At 44.8% G+C, this 25,972-nt stretch overlaps 1 protein-coding gene across 2 annotated transcripts in view; it reads left to right on the forward strand.

Moving 5' to 3' along the window:
* ATRNL1 (attractin like 1) overlaps window positions 1-25,972 on the forward strand; it is a 903,042-nt gene that overhangs the window by 506,650 nt on the left and 370,420 nt on the right. For both annotated transcript variants that reach the window (XM_068257926.1, XM_068257927.1), the window contains exon 24: window positions 15,361-15,518. In XM_068257926.1, the coding sequence (XP_068114027.1) occupies window positions 15,361-15,518 (158 nt within the window). The remainder of the gene's footprint in view (window positions 1-15,360; window positions 15,519-25,972) is intronic.

The following is a 25,972-nucleotide window of genomic DNA, read 5'->3' on the forward strand; positions in this document are numbered from 1 at the left end:
TCTGCACTTGGATCAAAGACTTTCTCACGAATAAGACGCAACGAGTCAAACTTGGCAGCTGCCTCTCCCGAGTGAGGACTACAAACACTGGTGCCCCCCAAGGCTGTGTACTGTCCCCGATCCTTTTTTCCCTGTATGCGAACAAATGTACCTCAACTGCCGACTGCGTTAAGGTCATTAAATTTGTGGATGACACCACCACCCTTGGCCTCATCAGTGGTGAGGATGAACACTCCTACCACAGTGAGATCGAACTTATCTGCAACTGGTGTAAGGATAACATGCTAGTCCTAAATGCTGCAAAGACTGTCGAGCTGGTTGTGGATTTCAGAAAGCGCTCTCCCCCACTTAACCCGGTCCTCATCAAAGACACAGAGGTCACCAGAGTATCAAATGTTCGGTTCTACAGAGCTATTTCCACCAAAACCTCCAGACACAGGAACTCCTTTTCCCCCCCAAGCAGTGCGCCTTCTGAACTTTAGCCCTGCACACAGCAAAGCTAAATAGCAGGACTGTCACCTAGGCCTAAATAGCCCGTATGTACTTAACCTGGGGCGATTCCTCATTCCATGTGTATTTGCACCGAGGACTAATTAACTAAGTAGCAGGACTATCTGCTACGTACCTGTTCTACGTCTTTTCTTCATTGCACGTGTACTTGCACTACTCTGTTTTAAGGCCTATTTCTGTTCTTCAACGCATTTTTGTATTCATAGTTATGTTTTGATGTTGTTCTTGCACTATGCTCTATGCCGATGTGTACCACAAACAATTCCGGGTGTGGCAACTGCCGCACTTGGCGAAATAAATCTGATTCTGAATTCAGCCATACTCAAAAATTATATTGAACAAACTCTATCAACCCCACAGGTACATGCCATGTACTGAGGAGAACCAAAAGTCTGAAACAGGCTGCCTGCATGTGGGGTTGGTATGGCTCTGTAAAAAGTTAAAGCCAACGGCGTGCTATACACCAGCGGTTCTAGATGCAAGCCTGGCTTCAGGGGCATAAAGAGATAATTTGCATATTCAGTAGCGGTGCATTGTGGGTAACCACAGATGTTCACATAAAGCGGATCTGAGATGAAAAACTAACAATAACAAGTAACTTGTCTATATATCTTATCTAAAGTTTAGATAGTTTACACAACAAATGTGTAACAAACGTAGAAGAGACAGCTGCGGTGAACAGCGATACCACCGCAGCTGCCTCTATCTCCCTGCCTAGTGATCTATCCATGCCTGGGGCGTCTAGCACGCCGAGGACGGGTTTGTCAGCAGCACATAGGGTCGCATTGTCCCGTGCGCGCACGCACAGAAAGGACCTTTATGTGGGGAGGAGGCGCGTCAGCTGACCGGCCGGTCGGCTGACGTCAGAGGAGACGTCCACCGCTCCTCATTGGCTGATAACAGGGGACGTGCCGGAGGAGTCTCCTCTGCTTCTTAAGCCTCGCTGTATCACTTATAACTTGTCTGCTGTTGCAAATACTTTGTGTTAGCGCTCAGACCTTAGTTAGATCTGGTGTGCTTTAATCCGGGAGGAAACCGGGGATTTCACACAAAGATAGGATTTGTTGATAGCTATAATTATAACTGAAATACTGTTTATTATCTGTGTATGACTCTTGCTCGTTCTGACCACTCCTCTGTTCTGTGATTCTGTACTTCTGCCCATCTGATCTTGTTGCTGACTCTGCCTGTTTATACCTTCCTGCCTTTGCCTTCTGATTTGGTGCTGTATCAGTCTGCCTGTTGCCAACTCGGTTAGTCTGACTACTCTACTCTCACCAGAGGGCCCTTGTCTCTGGTGAGAGGCTCTGTACTATTAGTGCCCACCAGCTCCTCTGGTGAGGTATAGCTAAACCTATCAGTACTACTTTTGCACCAAGCACTATACTTGCTATACATTAGCTGTCTGGTATACTTGTATTATTGGTGATGCAGATCACCATATAACCAGGTATATAATCTGTATTATAGGTGATACTGCAGATCACCTGATAATCAGAACTTTGTTACTTGCTGACACAAAATGTAGCTGCAAACAGCTTTAATTGAATATGATTTATTTCTTCCTGTGATACAATGACAGCAGCCATGTTGTTTGTAAACATTACACAGAGGCAGGCTTATCTGTATCTTGAGCACTCAGCCTGCGAAAACAAAAAAAAAATCCCCCTCTTCCTCCCTCCTCCCCTCTGCCTCTGAAATCTCTGGCTAGTAATACCTCCCACTCCTCCTGCCCAGACTGAGCTCCCATGAGCCCTTGCTACTGTCTGAAAATGCCTTGGTTCTCTGAAAACCTGTGGGCGTGGCTTGTTTAGTTATAGGGAATTAGAGTATTAAAACAAAAACAAAAAAGTATTTGGCTTGAGGAATGCCTTATAAACAATAGGAAAGGAACACAATTATGCAATGAGTAAAAGTTCATCTCGGATCCACTTTAAAGCTGAATTATAGCAAGTATCTTCTGTTTCAACCTTCCTTACGGTTCTTTAATTCTGCCAAATAGGCAGAAATACATTTAAAAAAAAACAAAAAACATTTTGTTTCATGTAAAGCTACCAGAGTGGTAGCTACATGAAACAACACTAGAGGGCGCATGTGTCCCTCTAGTGCGATTGTCGCCGGCATCAATAGCAAACAGGGGAATGCGTATATAATGCGTTCCCCTGTTTTGCTTTTCCTGTCACCATGGCGACGATCGGAATGACGTCATGGACGTCAGCTGACGTCAGACGCCTCCGATCCAGCCCATAGCGCTGCCTGGAAGTCATTGGTCCGGGCAGCGCAGGGCTCTGGCGGGGGCTCTTCTGCCACTGTGTGCGGACGATCACCTTGTACTCATACTGTGCTGTGTGATCTGTTTTTTCTTGTATTCCTGTATTGCTGTATGTCACCCCTAAATATTGTCTGTAACCTAAACTAATGTCCAGCGCTGCGTAATATGTTGGCGCTTTATAAATACAATAACTAAATAAACATGTGTTAGTAAATTCAGTCTTCCATACTTGATGTGTACATTTGCTACATCTTACCCAGTGTAATTTGCTACACTTACAAAGCATCAGAGGCAGTACAAAACATCCACACTATTTTATACAAATTGTAAGAAGCAATGACAAATTTACAATACCGCTAAGAAGCCATTGCTACTGCCAGGCCACGGTGCAGCAATATGAACCCCTGCATAGCAGCTCTTTCACTTCAAGTATAGCACAAAATATCTTGGCAAACAGCAGTTCATGTTTACTGTTACTGGATCAAAATCTGTTAGTGTTACAACATTAATATTCTACATCTCTGGCTTTTCTATGTTTACTTTTAAAATTGGCTTCTTCTCCGTATAGTTTAAGCTCTAATATTATAACATATATATTTTGGTTTTCTTGCAATTCAGCTACTCTGTGGCAGTTTTGATGTCTTTGTTCAGTAGCTCTTTGAAGTGGGATAGTAGTCAGACATAACCTAGAATGAAAACTCATTTTCCTGCTTTTTATTGCCCATAGAGTTATCCTATTTGCATTTGTCCCGCAGTAATGTCATCTGTGTGCAAATTACAGGTACACCCACCTCAGATTACAGCATTGCTGGGAGCGGTCACTGCAATCCTATGATATAATATTAGATTCTTTCTATTCTTCTTTATTATTTTTATTATTGATTTATAAAGCGCCAACATATTCCGTAGCGCTGTACACCGTATGAAACAAAGCGGGGTACAAAACAATAGAGACAATGGTGTACGCCAATGTACAAAATACAGAATTGGTACAAAATACAGAATTGGTAATTACAGGTACAAAGTCGCATGCATAATACAATGTATAACAAATTCCAATACACAAAAGGGTGAGTGAGCTATGACCTTGCAAGCTTAAAGGACACCTGAGGCGAAAATAAACAAATGAAATAAATGATTTTATCTACCGTATTTTTCAGACTATAAAACACACTTTTTCTCCCCCAGAAGTGGGGAGAAAAAGTCCCTGCGTCTTATAGTCCGAATGCACCAATTTCTTCCCAGCACCAGTCCCCGCTTGTTCCCTGTCCCTGCCTGTTCCCTGTCACGAGGTCCTGCCAGTCCCCGGTCCCTACGTATGTCCTTTTCCCTTCCTAGAACATTGCAGGGGATTCTTTTAGGCACTCTGCATTGCGGGTTGATCGGGAGAACACGTGGCATCAGATTTTGCTGCCATGCGTCCGGGTTACTGATGCTCGTGTGTATCTCCCTACTTCATCTTACGGCAGTGCTGAGGACTCATGGAGCGGAGACTTTGCGCATAATGTAGTGTAGTGACGTGTAATGCAGCTGAGGGGAGGGGAAGCAGGAGGTATTGTAATGTAGTGGGTAGTGAAGTATAATGTTGCTGGGGGGGCAGCCTGGTTTAGTCTAGTGTGTAGTGAAGTGTGATGCAGCTGGGGGGAGGTTTGTAGTGAAGTGTAATGCAGTTGGGGGAAAGGGGCAGCTGAGGTTAGTGTAATGTAGTGTGTAGAGAAGTGTAATGTAGCTGGGGGGGGGGGGGGCAGCAGGAGTTAGTGTAGGTGGGTAGAGTAGCTTAGAGACATCTTGGGGCAAAAAGGTCTACAAGACGCCCCTGACACATAGACACATCTAGGTTTAGTATATATATTTTTCCCTGATATTTGCCCTCTAAATTTAGGTGTGTCTTATAGTCCGAAAAATACGGTATCTTCCTTCTCCTAAAAATGACTTTTAAGGATATTCCAGGGGTTTATTTTATGTTTAAATCTACTTTTCAAGTTTTAACTGTTTTATTGTTTTTGCTCAATGACACATTCATTGAAGAATGCCAGAGCTAAAATCTATGAACTATTGACCCTTTTTATCTCTTTCCTGCTCTCAGAAGCCATGTTCTGCTAGGAAAGAGTTTTATATTTGGAATTTCTTATCATTGAGGGTCACACTGTAGTCACTTCCTGTCTGAGTCAGGACTGATATTTGACCTGATATTTAACTCTTTCAGGCAGAGAAAGAAAAAAGGAACACAGCATAGTTATTTGTGTTCTAGGCACTGTACATACCCATGTCTATCTCATCATGTCACATGTCACCTCGGGTATCCTTTCAAATCTAAAGAAATAGGGGAGGAACAAGAGGTGGGGTATTATACAATATTCATACCTAGAGGCAAAGTGTTTTTAAGTACAACGTGGCCAAAGGTCAAAGGGGGAAATGGCCTAAGGTAGAGCGTAGGCTTGTTGGAAAAAGTTAGTTTTAAGGGAGTGTTTACAGATTTCAAAGGTTTGAGAGTGACAAATGTGTTATGGCAGGGGTTTCCACAAGAGGGGTGAAGCACGAGTGAAATCTTGTATAAAGTGGGATGTGAAAGTTTGGGCAAAGTTGTTAATCGTCATGATTTTCCTGTATAAATCGTTGGTTGTTACGATAAAAAATGTCAGTTAAGTATATCATATAGGAGACACACAGTGATATTTGAGAAGTGAAATTAAGTTTGTTGGATTTACAGAAAAGTGTGCAATAATTGTTGAGACAAAACTAGGCAGGTGCATACATTTGGGCACCACAAAAATAAATGAAATCAATATTTAGTGGATCCTCCTTTTGCAGAAATTACAGCCTCTAAACCCTTCCTGTAGGTTCCAATGAGAGTCTGGATTCTGGTTGACGGTATATTGGACCATTCCTCTTTGCAAAACATCTCCAGTTTATTCAGGTTTGATGGCTTCCGAGCATAGACAGCTCTCTTTGACACACACAACAGATTTTCAGTTATATTCAGGTCTGAGGACTGAGATGGCCATTCCAGAACATTGTACTTGTTCCTCTGCATGAATGCCTTAGTGGATTTTGAGCAGTGTTTAGGGTTGTTGTCTTGTTTAGGGTCGTTGTTTTGTAGAAAGATCCAGCTCGGCTTCAGCTTTGTCACTGATTCCTGGACATTAGTCTACAGAATCTGCTGATACTGAGTGGAATCCATACGTCCCTCCACTTTGACAAGATTCCCAGTCCCTGCACTGGCCACACAGCCCCAGAGCATGATGGAACCACCACCATATTTTACTGTAGGTAGCAGGTGTTTTTCTTTAAAATGCTGTGCTGTTTTTCCTCCATGCATAACGCCCCTTATGTCCAAATAACTCAATTTTAGTTTCAGCAGTCCACAGCAACTTATTCCAAAATAAAGCTGGCTTGTCCAAATGTGCTTTAGCATACCTCAAACGGCTCTGAAAAAAAGGCTTCCTCTGCATACAGCATCTCCTTGTGTAAAGTGCACCAAATGGTTCAATGATGCATTGTGACTCCATCTGCAGCAAGATGATGTAGGTCTTTGGTGCTGGTCTGTGGGTTGACTCTGACTGTTCTCACCATTCGTCGCTTCTGTTTATCTGAGATTTTTCTTGGTCTGCCACTTCAAGCCTTAGCTTGAACTGAGCCTGTTGTCTTCCATTTCCTCAATATGTTCCTAACTGTGGAAACAGACAGCTGAAATGTTACTAACGCTCTGGTGTACTTTAAAGTTGAGTGGCTCCGTACTGTGCACATGAGAGTGTGGGCTTGTGCATCTGCTGTATATAGCCGCTCATTCTGCTGTATATAGCCAATCATCTTTGGAAGTACAATATGGGGAAAGAGGCACCCTGGTGTATGTATAAAACCATTTAAAAACTGAATAAAATAGAAAAAAGTTGAGGTGGCTTACCTCAGTGCCGAAAACTTTTGTGTAAACAAAACGTTTTTATTTTGCACAGGCAACGCATTTTGCGGGTCTGAGCCCGCTTCCTCCGGCCAATAAAAGTGCCAATTGAAAAAAAGCCTTTCAGAATAGGGGGTCTATTGGTGGGGTTGAGACAGGTCACAAGTGGAAACCTGTAATACACGAGGCAGCTGCGGCGAGCAGCACCACAGCTGCCTCCATGTGGCCATCTGTCCGTGCGGCGTCTAGGACGCCGAGGACGGAACGTCCTCCGGTGCAGGGGGTCGCCGTAGCGCGCGGGCGCGCCCACAGACGGGACCTTTATGCGGGGAGGAAGCCCGTCAGCTGACCTGCTGGTCGGCTGACGTAAGAGGAGTCCCACGATGCCCAGGATTGGCTGATTCTGGAGGGGCGTGTCAGTGGGGTCTCCTCTGCTTCTTAAGCCTGCGGACTTCATTCGCACACTGTCTGTTGACGTGAATACTTGCGTGTTAGCGCTCAGACCTTAGGCTAGTTCCCTGGTGTTGATGCTAAGGATTTCACACCTAGACTAGGATATTGCTACCTTGTTATTGTGATTTGTTTAGACTAGTTCCCGGGTGTTGATGCCAAGGACTTCACACCCAGACTAGAATATTACTTACTGTTTTGATCTCCTGTGTATGACTCTCTGCAATTATCCTGACTCTGATCCTGCTTTCCGATCCTGTACTTTCGCCTATCTGCCTACCTGTTGCTGAACCTCTGCCTGATTACCGATTACTCTCTTGTCTCACGATTCTGTACCGATACGTACCTTCCTGTTGCTAACCTCTGCTTGATTACCGATTACTCACTTGTCTCACGATCCTGTACTGATACTTACCTCTCTGCTGCCGAACCTTGCCTGCCTGACCATTCTACTCTCCAGTGGGCCCTCGCCACTGGTGAGGAGTTAACTACGCTAGCTCCGCTGGTGAAGCAGTTCTGCTCGGCCTTAGTTCAGCCTTAATTACCTGCTCGTTAGGTAACCTGTCATTGTAGTATTACTGTGTCTCGCAGGCTGCAGTACAGTCTGACTCACCCGCCCATCGGGTGTTCATTTGCCTGCAGCATATTCTGAATCACCTGCTCCTCGGGAGACTCAGCCTCTTCAGTATTGTTCCTCCAGCTTGCTGGAGGTTGTACGTTAGTGCACGGTCAGTGTACTGTTTATACCTCACCAGCCCCTCTGGTGAGGTCTCATTGTACCATTAAAGTTACGGTTGCACCAAATCACTACACACTCTGCTCCTTGTCTGCTATACTAGTATTATTGGTGATTCTGCAGATCACACATAATCGGGTATAGCGTCTGCATTATTGGTGATTCTGCAGATCACCACATAATCAGACATCTGAGCTACGACACCCAACCGTTACAAAACCCCACCACAGTGGTATGGAAACCGGTTATTTTTATCTAGGAGAGCAACCGCATCCAGGTCCATCCGGACCATCCTGAGTGGAGTCGGGTTCATTGTCTCCACCTGCTTTCTGTGGTTGGTTGCCCCGCCTGCAACCCGCCTTTGTGAGTAGAGCATCTATTTCCTCTTTCGTTACAAATACACAGTACCCAAACATATTGCACTACTGGGCTCCTGTTTTTGTTTCCTGTAATTTTTCTTTAGGGTGTCAAGGCACCCCACTACTGTACATCTTTGGAAGTACTCAGAGACCCAAAGACACCCGAAGATTCAACCAGCAGGGGAACTGAATGGGGGTCCGTGGTGGAATGAGGAGATGCAGAGAGGACTGGGAAGGGCTATAAGGGACCCCAGAGCCTTCCCTCCTCTTAGGAGTATCTAACTTTTTTTTTGTTTTAAACAGTTACAATTGTACTTTAAAGTGGATTCGAGATGAACGTGTACTCATTGCATAATTGTGTTCCTTTCCTAGTTTTTTTATAGGGCTCAAGCTAAATACTTTTTTGTTTTTGTTTAAATACTCTAATTCCCTATAAACTAAACAAGCCTCGCCCAGAGCTTTACAGAGAGCCTTGGCATTTTCAGACAGTAGCAAGAGCTCATGGGAGCTCAGTCTGGGCAGAAGGAGCGGGAGGTATTACTAGCCAAAGATTTCAGAGGCAAAGGGGAGGAGGGAGGAGGAGGGGGGTATTAGGTTTTTTTCACAGGCTAAGTGCTGAAGATGCAGATAAGCTTGCCTGTGTGCAATGTTTACAAACAACATGGCTGATGTCATTGTATCACAGGAAGAAATAATCATATTCTATTGAAGCTGTTTGCAGCTAGATTTGCTGTGTAAACTATCTAAACTTTAGATAAGATATATAGACAAGTTAATTGCTACTGTTAGTTTTTCATCTCTGATCCGCTTTAAGTGGTGCCCCTGAACAAGCCACAGCAAATCAAAAACAGTTACTGGTCCTTACAACGGCTTAGTAGAGTGAGAAAATTAATCCACCTTAAAAAAGTGTGTCCTTGTCACCGTAATTCCCAATCTCTCTCTCTGATCAAACAAAACTGCCTGGCTGTTAACTGTCGCTCGTAAATGTCACGGCGTATTTTTATGTAATCTGTTCGTTAGGCTCCCCAGCCGTCTTCTCGTCCGCACAGATTCACTCTCTCCGGCTTGGCAATCCATGAATTTTTATTGACATGGGGAGTAAATTTTCGGGGCGGTTGGCTCTGGAGAGGATGCTAAATGGGACGTTTTTACTATGAAATTTATCTACTAATATATTTATTCATACTTTTTTATTTTTCCCTTTTTCCCCAGACGCTTTGAGATTTTACCGGCAGTGTCATAGACTGTAGCATCTGCTCAAATTGTTACGCCTGTAAAATAAATATTTCTGAATAGTTGCAGTGAGTGCCACAGCCCTAAAGAACACAGGAAACCAGTACTGATAGGTTTAGAACATGAACAAGGTTTAAAACAGGCATGATTGCCTCTTTTCCACAGACAGTTGATAGGTGTGGCTGAATAATGTACTGGTTAAGGGCACCGCCTTTGACATGGGAGACCAGGGTTTGAATCTTGGCTAGGGTCAGTACCTATTCAATAAGGAGTTCAAGGCAAGACTCCCTAAGGCCCCGTTCACACTGCACGCGTTCCCATCCGCGTTTTGGGAGCGCGTGCAGGAGGCCGACACGCATAACATCAGACAGTGCATAGACTGCACTGTCTGATATTCACACTGCATGCATTCTGGGCCTGTGCGGTCCAGGAACGCATGCTGCACGCATTTTTTCCCAAAACGCGCAGCTGTCCCATTCACTTTCAGTGAATGGGATCAGCCACGCAACGGATAAAAACGCGGATGGCGTGCGTTCCGAACGCACGGCCGTCTGTGTTTGGTAATGTGAACAAAGCCTAACACTGCAGGGTGGCCTCTTGAGCGTGTCCCACCAGTGGCTGCAGCTCTTGAGCGCTTTGAGTCCGACAGGAGAAAAGCGCTATACAAATGTTCGGGTTATGAAAATAATGCTTTTAAAACCCAACTGCAGACAGATTGTTTTGTGTGTGTGTGTCTAGTAAAGGATTAGTAGTACTCCAAAGTTTTAAGTTGTCAGTGTGCTTCTCTGATAGAATCTTCTCCATCTCCTACCCGGACAAGGATTGGCTAAAGCTCTCACGCAAAGATTGAATTTTTGCACCTTTTTATTGCTGTACCCGTTTACTATCTGGGATTACCAGGGTCATGTAAAAAGAAAAAAACATACTACCCGGACCAAGTATTTTCCATGAGTCCAATGATCTACTCCTTGCCAATCTACGCCATTCCGTTCATCCACTGGGTTGCAGGGAAGTTTTCTTCTTTTTCAAGATGGCCACGACTCCAGAGGTCAGAATGCTGTAGCATCTCAGCTCTCACAGAGAGCTGCAAGCTGTGCTGTGACACAAAGGGGTGGAGAGAGGCGGGGCAAGGCTCTGTGAAGGGCGGGGAGGGGTGGGAAAGGGTTGGATAAAGGTGGAGAAGGGGCAGAAAAAGGTGGGTAAGGGCATTCCTAACGTTAGACTGGGCGTTCTGCAGAAGTTTGTTTCCTGCAAAGGACACCCCTTCCCCTGTTAGGATGCCAACATGCTGCTTGTCGGCAATTTCAGGGGGGGAACAGAGTGCAGCGCAGAGAGGACACAGAGGCGTGTCACTAATGGCCTGAGCCCACTGCTGCGTTTTTAAAAACGCATGCGTTTTTCAAGGTTTTTTTGAAATGCGTTTTAAGCCGTTTTAATGTGTTGGTTTTTTTGTTCGTTTTAACGCATTTCAAAAATGCATGCATTTTTATGTGTTTTTAAAAATGCAGCCTTGGGCTCAGGCCCTGAGCAAGGAACACGCATCTGTGCCCATGTGTCGAATAGCATTTGCCTTGGGTACACTTTAAAGCAAACCTAAAGTAAGAAAACTCAGTTCAGGTTTCATACATCTCTATGTGGTGCGCAGGCTGTGGATACCATAGAACCTTCCCAGTCCTCTGTCCGTCCCATGGTTCCAATGTTGAAATTACATGACTGACTTGGCCTTCAGCACTTCTTGGGCAGCCTTCAGAAGTACTCACATCCCCACAGATCAGAGGCTTTACTCCTGCCTGTGGAGTATGGATGTGCTCATCTTCAGAAGTACTTGGACGCAAGTTTTTTTTCCGAATGCTGCCCCAGGAGTTCCAAAGAGATATTCAATCTAGCAGGTCAAATATCTTCAATGGGGAATGGTAGTGGAACGACGGGGCAGACTGAGGACTGAGAAGGCTCTGTGGTATCCATAGCTTTCCCTCCACTTAGTTATGTATCAAACCTGAATTGTTTCCTCCCTTCAGGATCCCTTTAAAGAGAACCTGAACTGAAAATAAAAAGTAAAAATAACCATACACAGGTCACACTTGCCTCCTGTGCAGTCTACTCCTCACTCTCTTTCTCCTCTCCTGCGTCCCATTTGTCCACTGTGATCAATGGAATTCTCTGTCCTCTATTTTAAAAATACCATTACCCCAACCACTTCCAGGTCAACACACTGTTGAACTGTAATATCACCCACTTGAGCCATAGGGAAACATGAACATTTACCTTGCAAAATCAGTTGTATATACAGTATATCTGGCAGCAACTGGTATATTTCAGTTCTGACAAAATATTGTCAGAACTGGGAGGGATCACTGTAAGATGAAAATAGTGAGCTTCTGAGAGGAACTGACGGTGAGGTTAGTATGTAATATTCATTTGCAGCTATGTCATGTGTTTATTTTAAATCATTTTCCTCACTTCAGGTTCCCTTTAATGGACACCCGAGGTGAGAAGGATATGGAGGCTGCCATATTTATTTTCTTGTAAACAATGCCAGTTGCCTGGCTGCTCTGTTGATCTTCTGGCATAAGTAGTGTCTGAGTCAAAACCCTGGAACAAGCATATGTCTAATCCAGTAAAACCTGAGTCATGGTACCTGATCAGCTGCATGCTTTTTCAGGGTCTATTACTATGTGTTGGGGACACAGGATAAAGAGGACTTCCGGGCAACTGGTATTGTTTAAAATATATATATATATATATATGGCAGTCTCCATATCCCTCTCACCTTGGGTTCCCTGTAAAGCCATGAAGGTCTCAGTAGGACATGACCTTACAGCCTAAGTTCAGGCATGTAAGAAAAACATTTAATTGCACTTCGACAAGTCCCCTAATCTACCAAAGCCCTTTCTAGTACTAATAAAGTGGCCACATACAGTTATTGATCTGGTCACAAGATCAGTTTCTTTGCTCTTCTTTTAAATACAGGTAGTCCCCGGTTTACAGATGCCCGACTTACGAACGATTCGCCAATACGAACGGCCCGATCCCGTCGCAAATATGTCATTTCCGTGGGGGAAGTTTGAAGAAGCGGTTTCAAACGTCCCGACTTAAGAACGGATTCAAGTTAAGAACAAATATACAGTCCCTATCTCGTTCTTTATCCGGGGACTACCTGTAATGCCCTCTCTATGAGGGGGCACTCTGTGTTCAGCCAACAGGCAGTTGCTGCATTTCCTTCAGGCTGGGGTTGGGGTGGGGTTTTCAAGCTTGTTCACACTATGAACCACAACACTGGCTCATAACAGCTACTATTCTGTAGTTGCACAACTCCCACTATGTCTTGCAATATAACAATAAAGGCCTGTACATGATTGTAATTAATCACTTTATGACAAGCTGACTTATAAAAACGTCCTGCTAGAGCCTCTCAATAGCTCCAGGATGTTTTTATAAGTCGGACAGTGCTTCTGCTGCTGCTGCTGCTGTGCACGTGCATCCCTGTGTAGGTGAAAATAGTACAAAAACAACAAAGAAAAAATACACCTTTATTTCCAAATACTATATTGTTACCATACTTTGTACTAGGGACATAATTAAAATCTTGTGATAGATCATTTCATTGTGATTAGCAGTGATTAAGCTATTGGCAAATGAAAGGGATGAGCACTGAAAGGTGAAAATCGCTCTTGTCCGTTAGGGTAAAAACCCGTTTAGGGTGAAGTGATTAACTTTCTCCTGGCAGGTATCAGGACTAGACCCCTCAGGAGACCATGTAGGGCCCCAAGGTTGTACAGATGGGTGGGGTGAAAAATGCCCTTGACAAGCGCTCGCCCACCTAAGGGTGGTCAAAGGACTCTGTGCAAACTCTAGCTTCTCAGCAGAGGCGGCCCCAACTGACCCCTTGCTCACACGAGATTTTAATACCCTACTGCTACTACTAGATTTCTATCTGGGACTATCACAAACTATCATTTCAGGCAATAAAAGTCTGAGTGTATATAGTTTGTAAGCTGGTGGCTACTCGTGGACTACATCAATCTGATCTTCCTACAGTAGTCGCCTTCTCTGACTTCTGCGTCTTCCGATTTGCTGTGAAATACAGGCCTCCTAACCAGTCCATGCATTTTGGTAAAGGAAAGTTCTTCCAATCAGAGCAACTCAAAGTTGTCTGAAAAAGCCATTTACCAGCTCACAATTGTGAACCTCACCACTTATCATGAGTGATGCTGAAGTACAGATGGTCCTTGGCGGCATGCAGATTGTTTCTGGCCCCCGTTTCTTTGCCGTAGGCCTCGGTTATCGTTTAGGGAAGGCCCAAACGTCTGATCATGCGGCATGCCTGACAAAAGGTCGGTCGTCTCGGGCTGAAAATATTTGTGTCCTTCTTTTGCAAGTCAGATGATCTCGCTCTCCATAAGTCAGCTATTGTCCCCATGAAATGAATTGCGTTGGGATGATTACATCCATATTTATACAGGGAACATCGTGTCCCATTACATGAGATGGTGCTGACCCCGCTTGATTGCTGTCCTAGCGGCACAGCAAACCCCACAACGGGCTCAACGATAGCAAACTGCTGATTAAAGGCTGGAACAGTGCTAACCTTCAAAAAGAAGAAGAAAAGACCATTTATAGCCAGCGAGTAATCTGCATATATTTCACCGTTGGACTCTTTGCAATAGCCATTGTTCTATTTTCTTCTGAACTTTGCTGTTTAAAATAAATAGTACAACCCACTTCCTGGAGTTTCCTATATGCATAGAATAGAAGTTTATTTTCAATTTGTTGTATAAAAATTAATGGTAAAAGCCACTTGAATTTGAAAAGACCACCAACTGCCTGCTCACTGCTTCCTCTTTTCTCTGTGACTCAGAAGCCACACCTTCCTACCAGAGGTGTACTGAATTGAGTGATAAGTCAGCATGGAGGTGTGGCTTCATAAGTCACTCCTCCCGCATGCCCATGTGACTAAAGGGGCAGACTAATGTAGTTCAGACTGATTGGATTTGAGCGGGTAGCTCACATCAGCCCATTTGTAACAGATGATCTGTGTGTTCCCTCAAGCAGAACACAAGTGTGGGTAGTCTGTGATAACTCCAGATCAGCCAGACACAGCGGATGGCTATGGGACTGCTAGCCTATAAGAAGGGACAGTTTCCGTTCTCACCAGGCTGATCGCCGTGTATGTTTTGATAAAATACTCACCTGCCTCTGTCCATTCATTAGAATCGCCGGTATACCGATTCCAGAGCCCCATCAGAAGCATCAGGCTACAGTTGGTTTGCAATAGATCAATGGGAATTGTTCCTCCCCAAGGAGGATTCTCATTGGTTGACTGAGTAGTGGACCAATAAAGTCCTCCCTGGTGCTCGTGGAGGATTCCCATTGATCTTTTGCAATGCTGATGCTTCTGATGGGGTTCTTGGACTGGTATTATATAGGGGTTCCTAGTGAGCAGGGACCCAAGTGGATAGTGACAGGTACTGAGCGGGTGATGACGTGAAAAGGAATGGAGAACCCAATGAAAAACTGATACTCAATGGAATAAACTGATCAGTTTAAATGGATAACAAATAGTTTTTTATGCAGTACAGCGTGAATCTGGCCTAACACTTCTCACCAGCCCACCTGTACACATTACAGGGAGTTTTGTTAGCTGTATTACACCTGATCATCCAAGGATTGCAGTGTTGTTCTGGCAGAACTAAAAAAAAATGGCATGCCTGGCATCCTCGCATGCTTTTTCATTCTAGGTTAACCCTCTTGTCCTTGCAGCTGCAGTGCAACTACTCTATACATTATTACGCATTACAAATAACTGTCCCTTATCCATGGAGACATTAATCCTCCATTGATTGTTTGATGCTAATATGTTGTATGACAAGCAGTAGACCTCCTGTTCATTCTGTGTTTGCAGCCGGCACGATATCGGGAGAGGAGGTTCCACTGGTCGCCAGGTCCAACATTAAGGAGTATCGGGACAGTTTCTCCTGTGAGAAGTTCAATTTCCGCAGCAACCCCAACATCACTTTCTACGTCTATGTCAGCAACTTCTCATGGCCAATCAAAATCCAGGTCAGTACCATTCTTCTTTCTGCGAGCTTCATAAAATCGTAAGTAGAAATATCATGGAATTACAATCAACTGGCTTTGATCAGCTGAAGAGTACCTCTATTCCTCCCGCTTACTTGCCTTTATTGACCAGCAAGGAAGTTTTATTTGTAGATAAAATACCTTAAACCTTGGAAAAAGTTAGAGTACTGGCCCAATAAATCAGCTTACTGGCTTTGGCGCCTCCCCCAGGTCCAAGTATGCAAGCATTATAGAAGTGGCCATTCTGAAATGCTTCACTAGCCCCACCCCCTCCTGCCACATGCTTTTTATTCTGACCTGCCCCTGCCCATGTGACACCATACCCACCATCTGGATTGGTGTGGTTAGATATGAGCACAAATGGGCAGGCTTACTGTCACATAAAACTTGCGATACATACACTACGCTGACCTAGCACTGTACTGTCACAGCTTTCACTTCACAGATGCAGAGCTCATTATTACATTGGTGAGAATATTTGCCAAATTGTGCAGGACTTCCTCTACCTCTCCTGCAGGTCTTGTGAACGTGTGAGAGATGCTGCAATACCGTTGGAATATATACATGCAACAGCTTCCATGCTGAGAATGTGTGTATGCTACAATGGCCATCAGATGGCACTGCCCTGTGCAGTTTATTAATGTGTACATTGGGCCACTGTAGATGGTGGTTTTTTTTTTAGTTGATTATTTCATTTTGTGAGTTGATCCTGCTGTATTTCTGTTATCCGCATGTTATGCACAAGTAAAGTTTTTCTTACTAGTTCACCGTGCCTGAAGATTTGCGTGTGTGGTCTTTCTCTGCCTACAAGTATAGCTTCTGTGCAATGTGATGTCAGGGCAATGGCAATGACCGTTTCCTTTCTGGGAACCTCATTGCATTGTAGGAAATAGCGGAGGTTTCCTCTGCGCATATATATGTAGCATATCGCATTGTTAGTGGGTGTATTTATAGATAATAGCAGTTGGTGCTGTCTGTGTTTTTACGTGTCTTCCAGTAGTAAAGATGATCACCTGCTCGCTTATGGTGGATCAAATGACATGATTGAATTACATGGCGAATATAAATTATTTCTTGATCTATCTTCTATTTTTTAACTTCTCACTTTGCAATGTATTGATTTATTTTTTTTTTAACCACCAATTACTATCTTTCGGTTAAGTTAGGGCTGGTTCAGACGGACGTTTGGAGGCGTTGCGTTTGCTGGCGTCGCGTTCAGCAGCGTTCGTGTGCGTTTGGATGCGGTCGCGTTTTTTCTTCCCCTAGGGGGACATTAGCCGTCGCGGTTAACCTCCCCTGGAAGCTACATGTAGCTTCCAGGGGCTCCTTGAACGCCAGAGAAAATCGGGACCCAAACGCCGCGTTTGTGTAAACGCGCTTGAAAGCTTGGTACAAACGCTCCCATTCACTTGAATGGGAGCGTTTAACACCAAGCCCTGAACGCTGGCTGTAAACGCTCTGCAAACGTCCGTCTGAACCAGCCCTAACTCTTTAAAAGCTTTGGTTTGTTAATCCCAACTTCAGCCTCCTGGGGAGAGCTGATTAGCATACAAGGAGGATCTTTTACCCAGTGCTAGCCACTAAGCCGCCACACCACCCATATTAGCGGTTATCTCTCTCAGTGGTGTGTTCTTGTTGCCGATGATAGGAGAATTTATTTTACATAATGTACAGGCTCTTCACTGGGAATCCTCCGAGACCGACATTAATCAGAGACGCCCCGCCACTATCTGGATCCGCTCCAATACAAATCCAGCATATTGAAGCCTCCTTGGTGACCAGTTTATCAGGTTCCTGTCTCTGTGCGAGAGCGCCGAGTGGAGAGGATTTCTGGCCGCCGTCCTGCTTCACGGTTCCGCCCGGCTGATTTCATCCTCGCTGCGTCTCGCCGTAATCCTCCGGTGTTCGGGGAAAGCGCGGGATCCTGGCCCAGCGTTGTGAACTGCAGCCTCATTAAGAGTTCCCAGGAAAGATCTTGACTGTGATAGAAATGTTCATGTGGAAATCTAGCCAAACAGCTGAATGTACAGCTGGAACACATAGATATGAACGGCCCCACAAGCCAAATTCATTGTGATTTCATGTGACTGGTTTTGGGACTCTCACACCGCTGCCACACTACATAGACAGAAAGGAAAAATTGTACACTTCAGAACCTCTGCAGCTTCCCATGTCACTTTTTCATTTCTAGCCTTCTACTAACCCCGCCTACCCATGACACCTCTATTATCCCTATGTGACTTACCTAATATCCCTGTATGCTTCTGTGACCCCTCTATTCCTGCATCCTTGTGTGATACCTCTGATATCCCTGCTTACCTGCGTGCCACCTTTACTATTACTACATTCCTTTGTTATACTTCTCTACATCCCTGTGTGACCGCTCTAATATCCCTACATTCCTTTGTAATACCTATTATATTTCTGCATCACAATGTGACACCCAATATCCTTGCCTTCATGTATGCAGGGGAGGACTGGCCAGGGGGAAGGGGGGAGATTTCCCCCCAGGCTGCCTCTTATTTAATGGTTTAGGGCTGGCTGATCCACCAATCTTTTCGATAATTATTATTGAAGCGGATGAAAACCTGTGCTGCCACAAGCATGCCCAGTCAACGATTTGACTGATTTGGGGTGGAAAATAGTTGAATGTATTGATCTGAGATGCTGGGAAATCTCAGGTCGAGGTGTTCGATCAAGTGCAGCAATCACGAACGATGAATGTGATGGAAACCTGGGCCATTGTCCCTCAAAATATGTGCCCCCCGATGCCTGTGCATTATACTTTACCTGTCACGCTGTCACTCAAGTGTCCTTGCTGTATTTCTGCATTGGTGCCCCACATGACCGTCGGCATGTAGCACATGGGGCGCATGTGTGACATCATTTGGGCTGGGGCTGCCGTGAAAACGGGCCTCTAGTGTGTGTTTTCCCTCCAGGCCAAAAGGCCCCAGTCCTCCCCTGCATGTATGCCACCTTTAATATCCCTGCATCATCATGTGACATCTCTAAGATCCCTGCATCATTTTATGACCCCTTGAATATTCCCGCCTCCCTGTGTGACATCACTTATTTTCCTACATGCATGTGTTACACCTCTAATATCTTTGCATTCCTGTGTAATATCACTGTATCCCCAGACTGTTTAACGGTGGAGGTAGGGGCTTGACTGTTCTTTTTTTTGTTTTTTAATGAATGCAAGCTTTTATGGCACGAAAAAAAGACTATTGCTTGTGTTTTGTAGAAGGTGGGAACACCAGACATCTGTAAATTAAAATTCCCAGAGCTCTGCTTTTGAAAATGTTTTATGAAAGGAAAACATTTTTAAAAAGTCCCCCCAAAAACAAACACTTATTTGAATATTTAACTGACCCCGGACAATGTTATTGTATGTACTTGATAGCGGTGATGCTGGTGACAGGTACAGTACTTGCGCCAGAGGGAAACTCCAATAAGATGCTGGATACATTGTTATAAGTCGGAGGTCCTCTTCTGTCAGCAGCCATTTGAGTTTCCCGTTGCAGTGCCGTGAACGATACCCAGCTGAAGGTTCCCTGCAGATAGTATTGGTATTTCAACAAACCAAGCCGTTACTGCACTAAACAAATTCAATGCCGTCATTATTGGCACACACAATACAGGATCTTCTCAAAAAATTAGCATATTGTGATAAAGTTCATTATTTTCTGTAATGTACTGATAAACATTAGACTTTCATATATTTTAGATTCATTACACACAACCGAAGTAGTTCCAAGCCTTTTATTGTTTTAATATTGATGATCTTGGCATACAGCTCATGAAAACCCAAATTTCCTATCTCAAAATATTAGCATATTTCATCCGACCAATAAAAGAAAAGTGTTTTTAAAACAAAAAAAGTCAACCTTCAAATAATTATGTTCATTTATGCACTCAATACTTGGTCGGGAATCCTTTTGCAGAAATGATTGCTTCAATGCGGCGTGGCATGGAGGCAATCAGCCAGTGGCACTGCTCAGGTGTTATGGAGGCCCAGGATGCTTCGATAGCGGCCTTATGCTCATCCAGAGTGTTGGGTCTTGCGTCTCTCAACTTTCTCTTCACAATATCCCACAGATTCTCTATGGGGTTCAGGTCAGGAGAGTTGGCAGACCAATTGAGCACAATAATACCATAGTCAGTAAACCATTTACCAGTGGTTTTGGCACTGTGAGCAGGTGCCATGTCGTGCTGAAAAATGAAATCTTCATCTCCATAAAGCTTTTCAGCAGATGGAAGCATGAACCCACTTTTGAACCAGAAACAGCGGCAGAAGTGCCTGACCTGGGCTACAGAGAAGCAGCACTGGACTGTTGCTCAGTGGTCCAAAGTACTTCTTTCGGATGAAAGCAACTTTTGCATGTCATTCGGAAATCAAGGTGCCAGAGTCTGGAGGAAGACTGGGGAGAGGGAAATGCCAAAATGCCTGAACTCCAGTGTCATGTACCCACAGTCAGTGATGGTCTGGGGTGCCATGTCAGCTGCTGGTGTTGGTCCATTGTGTTTTATCAAGGGCAGGGTCAATGCAGCTAGCTATCAGGAGATTTTGGAGCACTTCATGCTTCCATCTGCTGAAAAGCTTTATGGAGATGAAGATTTCATTTTTCAGCACGACCTGGCACCTGCTCACAGTGCCAAAACCACTGGTAAATGGTTTACTGACCATGGTATTACTGTGCTCAATTGGCCTGCCAACTCTCCTGACCTGAACCCCATAGAGAATCTGTGGGATATTGTGAAGAGAAAGTTGAGAGACGCAAGACCCAACACTTTGGTTGAGCATAAGGCCGCTATCGAAGCATCCTGGGCCTCCATAACACCTGAGCAGTGCCACAGGCTGATTGCCTCCATGCCACGCCGCATTGAAGCAGTCATTTCTGCAAAAGGATTCCCGACCAAGTATTGAGTGCATAAATTAACATAATTATTTGAAGGTTGACTTTTTTTGTTTTAAAAACACTTTTCTTTTATTGGTCGGATGAAATATGCTAATTTTTTAAGATAGGAAATTTGGGTTTTCATGAGCTGTATGTCAAAATCATCAATATTAAAACAATAAAAGGCTTGAACTACTTCAGTTGTGTGTATTTGAATCTAAAATATATGAAAGTCTAATGTTTATCAGTACATTACAGAAAATAATGAACTTTATCACAATATGCTAATTTTTTGAGAAGATCCTGTATATGTCAGCTGGAGGTCCTTTCACAGGAAATCTGATTATTACAAGTATCTGTTTACAACAAGTTCAAGGTGACATGACAAAATATCACCTCTAGGCATGGCCGGATTTTAGGCAAGGCCACAAAGGCCATGGCCTATGGCACCAGGAAGCAACAGGCGGGAAGTGGGCTGGCGCACTCAGTTAAGCTGCCAAACATGTAAACCACAACTGTCACAGCCCCGGTCTGCAGCTCCAGAGCAGTCAAGCACAGGACAGGGTAACCTAGGGCAGGGATCATAGGACGGAATGCTTAAGACCAGGGTAGACACAGTGGGCGGTGTGATGGTTGACAGTGGGCCTTGGGCGGTAAAATGTACAAATCCGGCTCTTCCTCCAGGACACAATTCTATAAACTGTGAGGCCAACTGATCCTAAAATCAGTTCCTCCCTTGAAATGTGGAGAGATATTGCCAACATTTTCCTGGTTATGAGTCTTATTTCAGATCCATCATCATGTGCATTGTGTGACTGTTCTCTGGATATTTATGGGAAGTATTCAGAGTGTCAGATGGGGAAGAATTTGTGAGAAATGATCTATATTGGACTTAATCCATCTTCCCATCTCCTGGCTGAGCTCCAGCACTCCCTCCCTTGCTTTCTCCTTAACTATACATTAAAGCCGCCATAAATACTCCCTGTAATGGTGAGAGAAGCGGAAGAACGGGCCAGACTGCGCCCATAAAATCCCCCTCGGTGTTCCTGGAAATGCTGCAGTGGTGGTGCCAGTGCTGCCCGGCCTTCACAACACACAGGCATCTATCACCGCACATGCCAAACAGCGATGAGTTCTCTGTGCATCCAATCTGTCTAGCCTGAATCCTGCTGAATCACAATGTGCTCAAACCCCTGCACAGGTTAAAGAGGCGCTGCTGTAGTGACAAATAGTACAATGTCATACCTCCCAATTTTTTGAGATGAGAAAGAGGGACACTTAAGCCACGCCCCTGTCACACCCCTAATCGCTCCTCCGCCACACCTCAAGTCACACATACCATTAAGATTTCATAAGAAAAATATGTTGCTTTACAATTCAAACCACAAACTTTCTATCCTGGTTCATTTTCCATTTTCATATATCAATTAAAAGGATGGGAATGAAGTTTGGAGCCAATTAAACACATTTTCAGTAGAAAATACATATAGTTACATAGATCTGTATACCTTTCTAGAAAGAGGGATAGATAAGGAAGGAAGAGGGACAGAGGGATTGGGTTCCCAAAGAAGTACTGTCCCCCCAAAAGGACAATTGGGAGCTATGCAGTTAAGTAATTCATCCAGATTACCCACTTTTACAAGAAAACACCTGGTTTTAGCATTACAAACACTTCCTATATTGCTGTATATTGGTGTGTAGCCCCGCCCTCCACTGAGGCTTAGCCTAGGCTGTTTATTATGTGGAATCCCCCCCCCCCCCTCCACCCCCGAGCTTTCTTGGAGATCCGGTTTATTCTGTCCTGGCTTTAGAACTATGAGTTAACAAACTTTCCGCAGAGTTCATCTGCCAGTACTAAAGATGTTGCCCATTGCCGCATGTGATACATTTTAAGTAAAGTAAATCGGGGGAGGAAAGATTTTACAATGTTAAACACTGCCTAATTTAAATTTATAAATTCATATTGTAAAGGAATAAGCAATTTTATTCATTGCGTTCTTTTTACTACAGTTACTCTTTAAAGGATACCTTAGTGATAAAAATATAGCAAAAATGATGCCTACTGTGTGTGTGTGGGGAGTAGTGCAGAGGCTTACCGCATCTCCCTTGCCCCGCCGTCAGCCTCCATTTTCCTGCAAAGCGGCCTGCTCTGAAGTCCTGATCGGCGCATGCGCAGTATGACCGCGGGAGTATGCGCGCTCCCGCGGGAAGATCTACCCAGCCCACGCACGCTGGACTTCAGGTCGGTGGTGTGTGCAGTCACAAGGTACCCAAGCTATAACATACTGTGCACTCACAGCTTAGCATGTCTGGATCAGAGGGCACTGACTACGCTGACCAGGACTTTGGAATGGACCGGATTACAGCGAAATGGAGGCTGACGCCGGGGCAAGGTAGATGCGGTAAGCCTCTGCACTACTCCCCACTCTCACAGTAGGTGTAATTTTGGCCATATTTTTTATCTCTAAGGTATCCTTTAAGTACAAAGTGCAGCAGTTCCCATCTCCCATTAGTAATAAGATGGTGTTTTTGTTTAAAGGGAACCTTAACTGAACGGAGGGGTAAAGAGTTTCAATTACCTGGGGCTATTACCAGTCCCCTGCAGCAGTCCTGTGCCCTCGAAGCCGCTCTGGAATCCTCCGGTCCCCCGCTGTCACTTAGTTTAGTTTTTGATGACTCACCAGTCGGCCGGCCGCCATGCATATTATTGGACACATTCCCTACTGCACTTAGCGCTGTTGCGGACCGCAACACGTACAAAAATACGCGTTGCCGCATATTTACGCGTGCGGAATGCGGCAACACGTAAGTGACAGCGGGGGACCAGAGGATTCCAGAGCGGCTCCGAGGGCACAGGACTGCTGCAGGGGGCTGGTAATAGCCCCAGGTAGGTGAAACTCTTTACCCCCTGTTCAGTTAAGGTTCCCTTTAAATCCATTTTGCTGCAAAAACTTTTTTTTTTTTCACCTGTTTCTTTTGTACAGAAACCTTTATTTCAGTATTCCCCCAACAAAGTAGCACTGCAAAAAGAAACCCCTCTACAGTGGCATATCTCTGTGCTTCTAATTATTTAAGCAACCAGCCTCGAGCACAACAGAGGAATGTGCAGCTAAGAGTGGGTGAGATCACGACTCATTATGGATAGACATGAATAATGGAAGTGACCCAAGGTTCCTGTGCTGTAATATGTGTCCTTATTCAACTCCCTATTTCTCCTGAGTTTTCTCCTACAAGATAATTTTTCACCTTCTCTTTTAATTCTTTGAATAAATTTAATCTGCAATTGAAAAAAGTACCATAAGTAAGTAAAAGAGTACTGTCAAAATTACCCTCAGTATTTTCTTATTAGTTGGTGGCTTAAAGAGAATCTGTAAGAAAATGCCCCCTATGGGGGATACTTACCTCGGAAGGGGGAAGCCTCTGGATCCTAATGAGGCCTCCCCCGTCCTCCTTCGTCCCTCCGTTCCAGCGCGGTCAGTGGCCGAAGATCCAACGGGGCTCCAAGGTCATAACAATCCAGCGTGAGCCTTGCATAGGCGCAGTAGTGGTTTTCTTTCAGACTCGGGCAGAAACAGCCGAGCCTGATCAGATCTGGTCTACTGAGCAGGCAGGCTGTGTCTGCACCTGCGCAGTAGAGCGGATCGGATTGGGCTCAGCTATTTCCGCCTGAGTTTGAAGGAAAACCACTACTGCACCTATGCAAGGCTCACCCCGGATTGTTATGATCCTGAAGCCTGGATTTTCAGTTTCTGACAGTGCTGGAACGGAGTAGCAACTCCCGGGCGTGCTACCATGGGACCATAGTCGTGATGCTGGAGATTGTGTGAGGAATCAGAAGCTGAAGGGAAGATGCGTGGACTGCTTTACTAGGACACCAGAAGAGGTAGCTGTAACTTATGGATACCCTTCCAGTCTGCATTGTGCACTCCACATACACTCCCAGTCTGTTTAAAAAAGGTGGGGGTGGGGGGCAACTGCAAATAATGTTCACATAAGCCAGGCATGTCCAAAGTCCCGCCTGGTGGCCCCCAAAGCTCTCTACAGTTGTTAATTCCATGCGGCCTGCAGGCCATAGCTGTGGTATGCAGGGGCCAGCAGCAGTAACAGCCACTGATTATCAGCTACCACTTTGCTAACTGCACAGTTCATGGGTTATTTCCTGTGGAAATGTTTTATTTGACAAAATGTCACAGGCATAGTGTACCTAACGGCAATCAGCAAAAATTGTGTTTAATTTTGCTTGTTCAGCCCCCTAGCACTCTCAAACACTTTGATATAGCCATAGGCCTAAAAAGTTTGGACACCCTTGACATAAGCAGGGGGTTTTCTTTTTTCTTTTTTTTTTTTTTTTGCTTCATAACTATAGTTTTGTTTTAAGACTCCTGAGTAGCAGTGTTAACCAGATCTTTCTTGGAGTCTCAAGATTAACCTACAAATGCACAACTGAGGGGGCACAACTGGTATAATTCTTCAACTGCATTAGGTTTCACCGAGCACTGATCCATGTATTGGAATTTATTTGGCTATAGCTGCACTTCATCTTTGATTACATTTTTTTTTCCGAGTTTGACAAAACCAATCAAATGTCTGCTCTAAAGTTACTTGGCAGCCATGTTATTAAAGTTAGATCAAATGAGGAGTCCAGGATTCTGGTCTATGGACAAAGAGTGTTGGGGTGACACAGGGGTCAGATGAGGAGTCGGGATCCTGGTCTATGGACGGAGGGTGTTGAGTGACACAGGATTCAGATGGACAAAGGGTGTGGGGCGACACGTGGGTCAGAGGATCCCGGTCTGTGGACAGAGGCTGTTGGTGTTGGGTGACGGGGTCAGATGAGGAGTTGGGGATCCTGGTCTAAGGACAGAGGGTGTTGGGCGACACAGGAGTCAGAGGATCCCGGTCTGTGGACGGAGGGTGTTGGGTGACACGGGGGTCAGATGAGGAGTCGGGGATCCTGGTCTATGGACGGAGGGTGTTGGGTGACACAGGTTTTGCAGTGCAGTCCGTAGATGATTTGAGGAGAGATTCTGGGGATGTGAAATATCTCCTCTCTTTATTGCACACCGCTCAGCTCTCTATTGACAGTGGAGCAGCTATTTGTCATGTCCAATTATCGCAGGGATCCGCTCTGCATTGATGGAGCCCTGTTCATCAAACTAAAAGCCAGCTATAAATCAGAGGCCACACCAGATCTTGCTTGCCTCAGCATCCAGCCCTCCGGTCCCCAGGGGTCCATTCCCATCCTGGGTCACCTTGAGGCCATCATTTGTCACCCTCTTCAGCAGCCTAGCCTCTGTCAGACTCTGCTTCTTAAAGAACCATATTCCAATTAAAAGGCTTTAAGTAAGGACAGTTATCATGAAGAGCTAGAGAAACTGCAAAGAGACCATGTAAATTCCACATCCATGCCTCTGCACTGTACAGTATTCTGGCAGACCTTAAGGCAAATATCCACAATGCGATTTTTCGGGACAGACTATTTTATCTTGGGGCATTATGTGACACAAATTTGTTAAAGAATGTTTCACGGCACGCACC

This window comes from Hyperolius riggenbachi, chromosome 10, assembly GCF_040937935.1.
Source record: "Hyperolius riggenbachi isolate aHypRig1 chromosome 10, aHypRig1.pri, whole genome shotgun sequence".
Lineage (NCBI taxonomy): Eukaryota > Metazoa > Chordata > Amphibia > Anura > Hyperoliidae > Hyperolius > Hyperolius riggenbachi.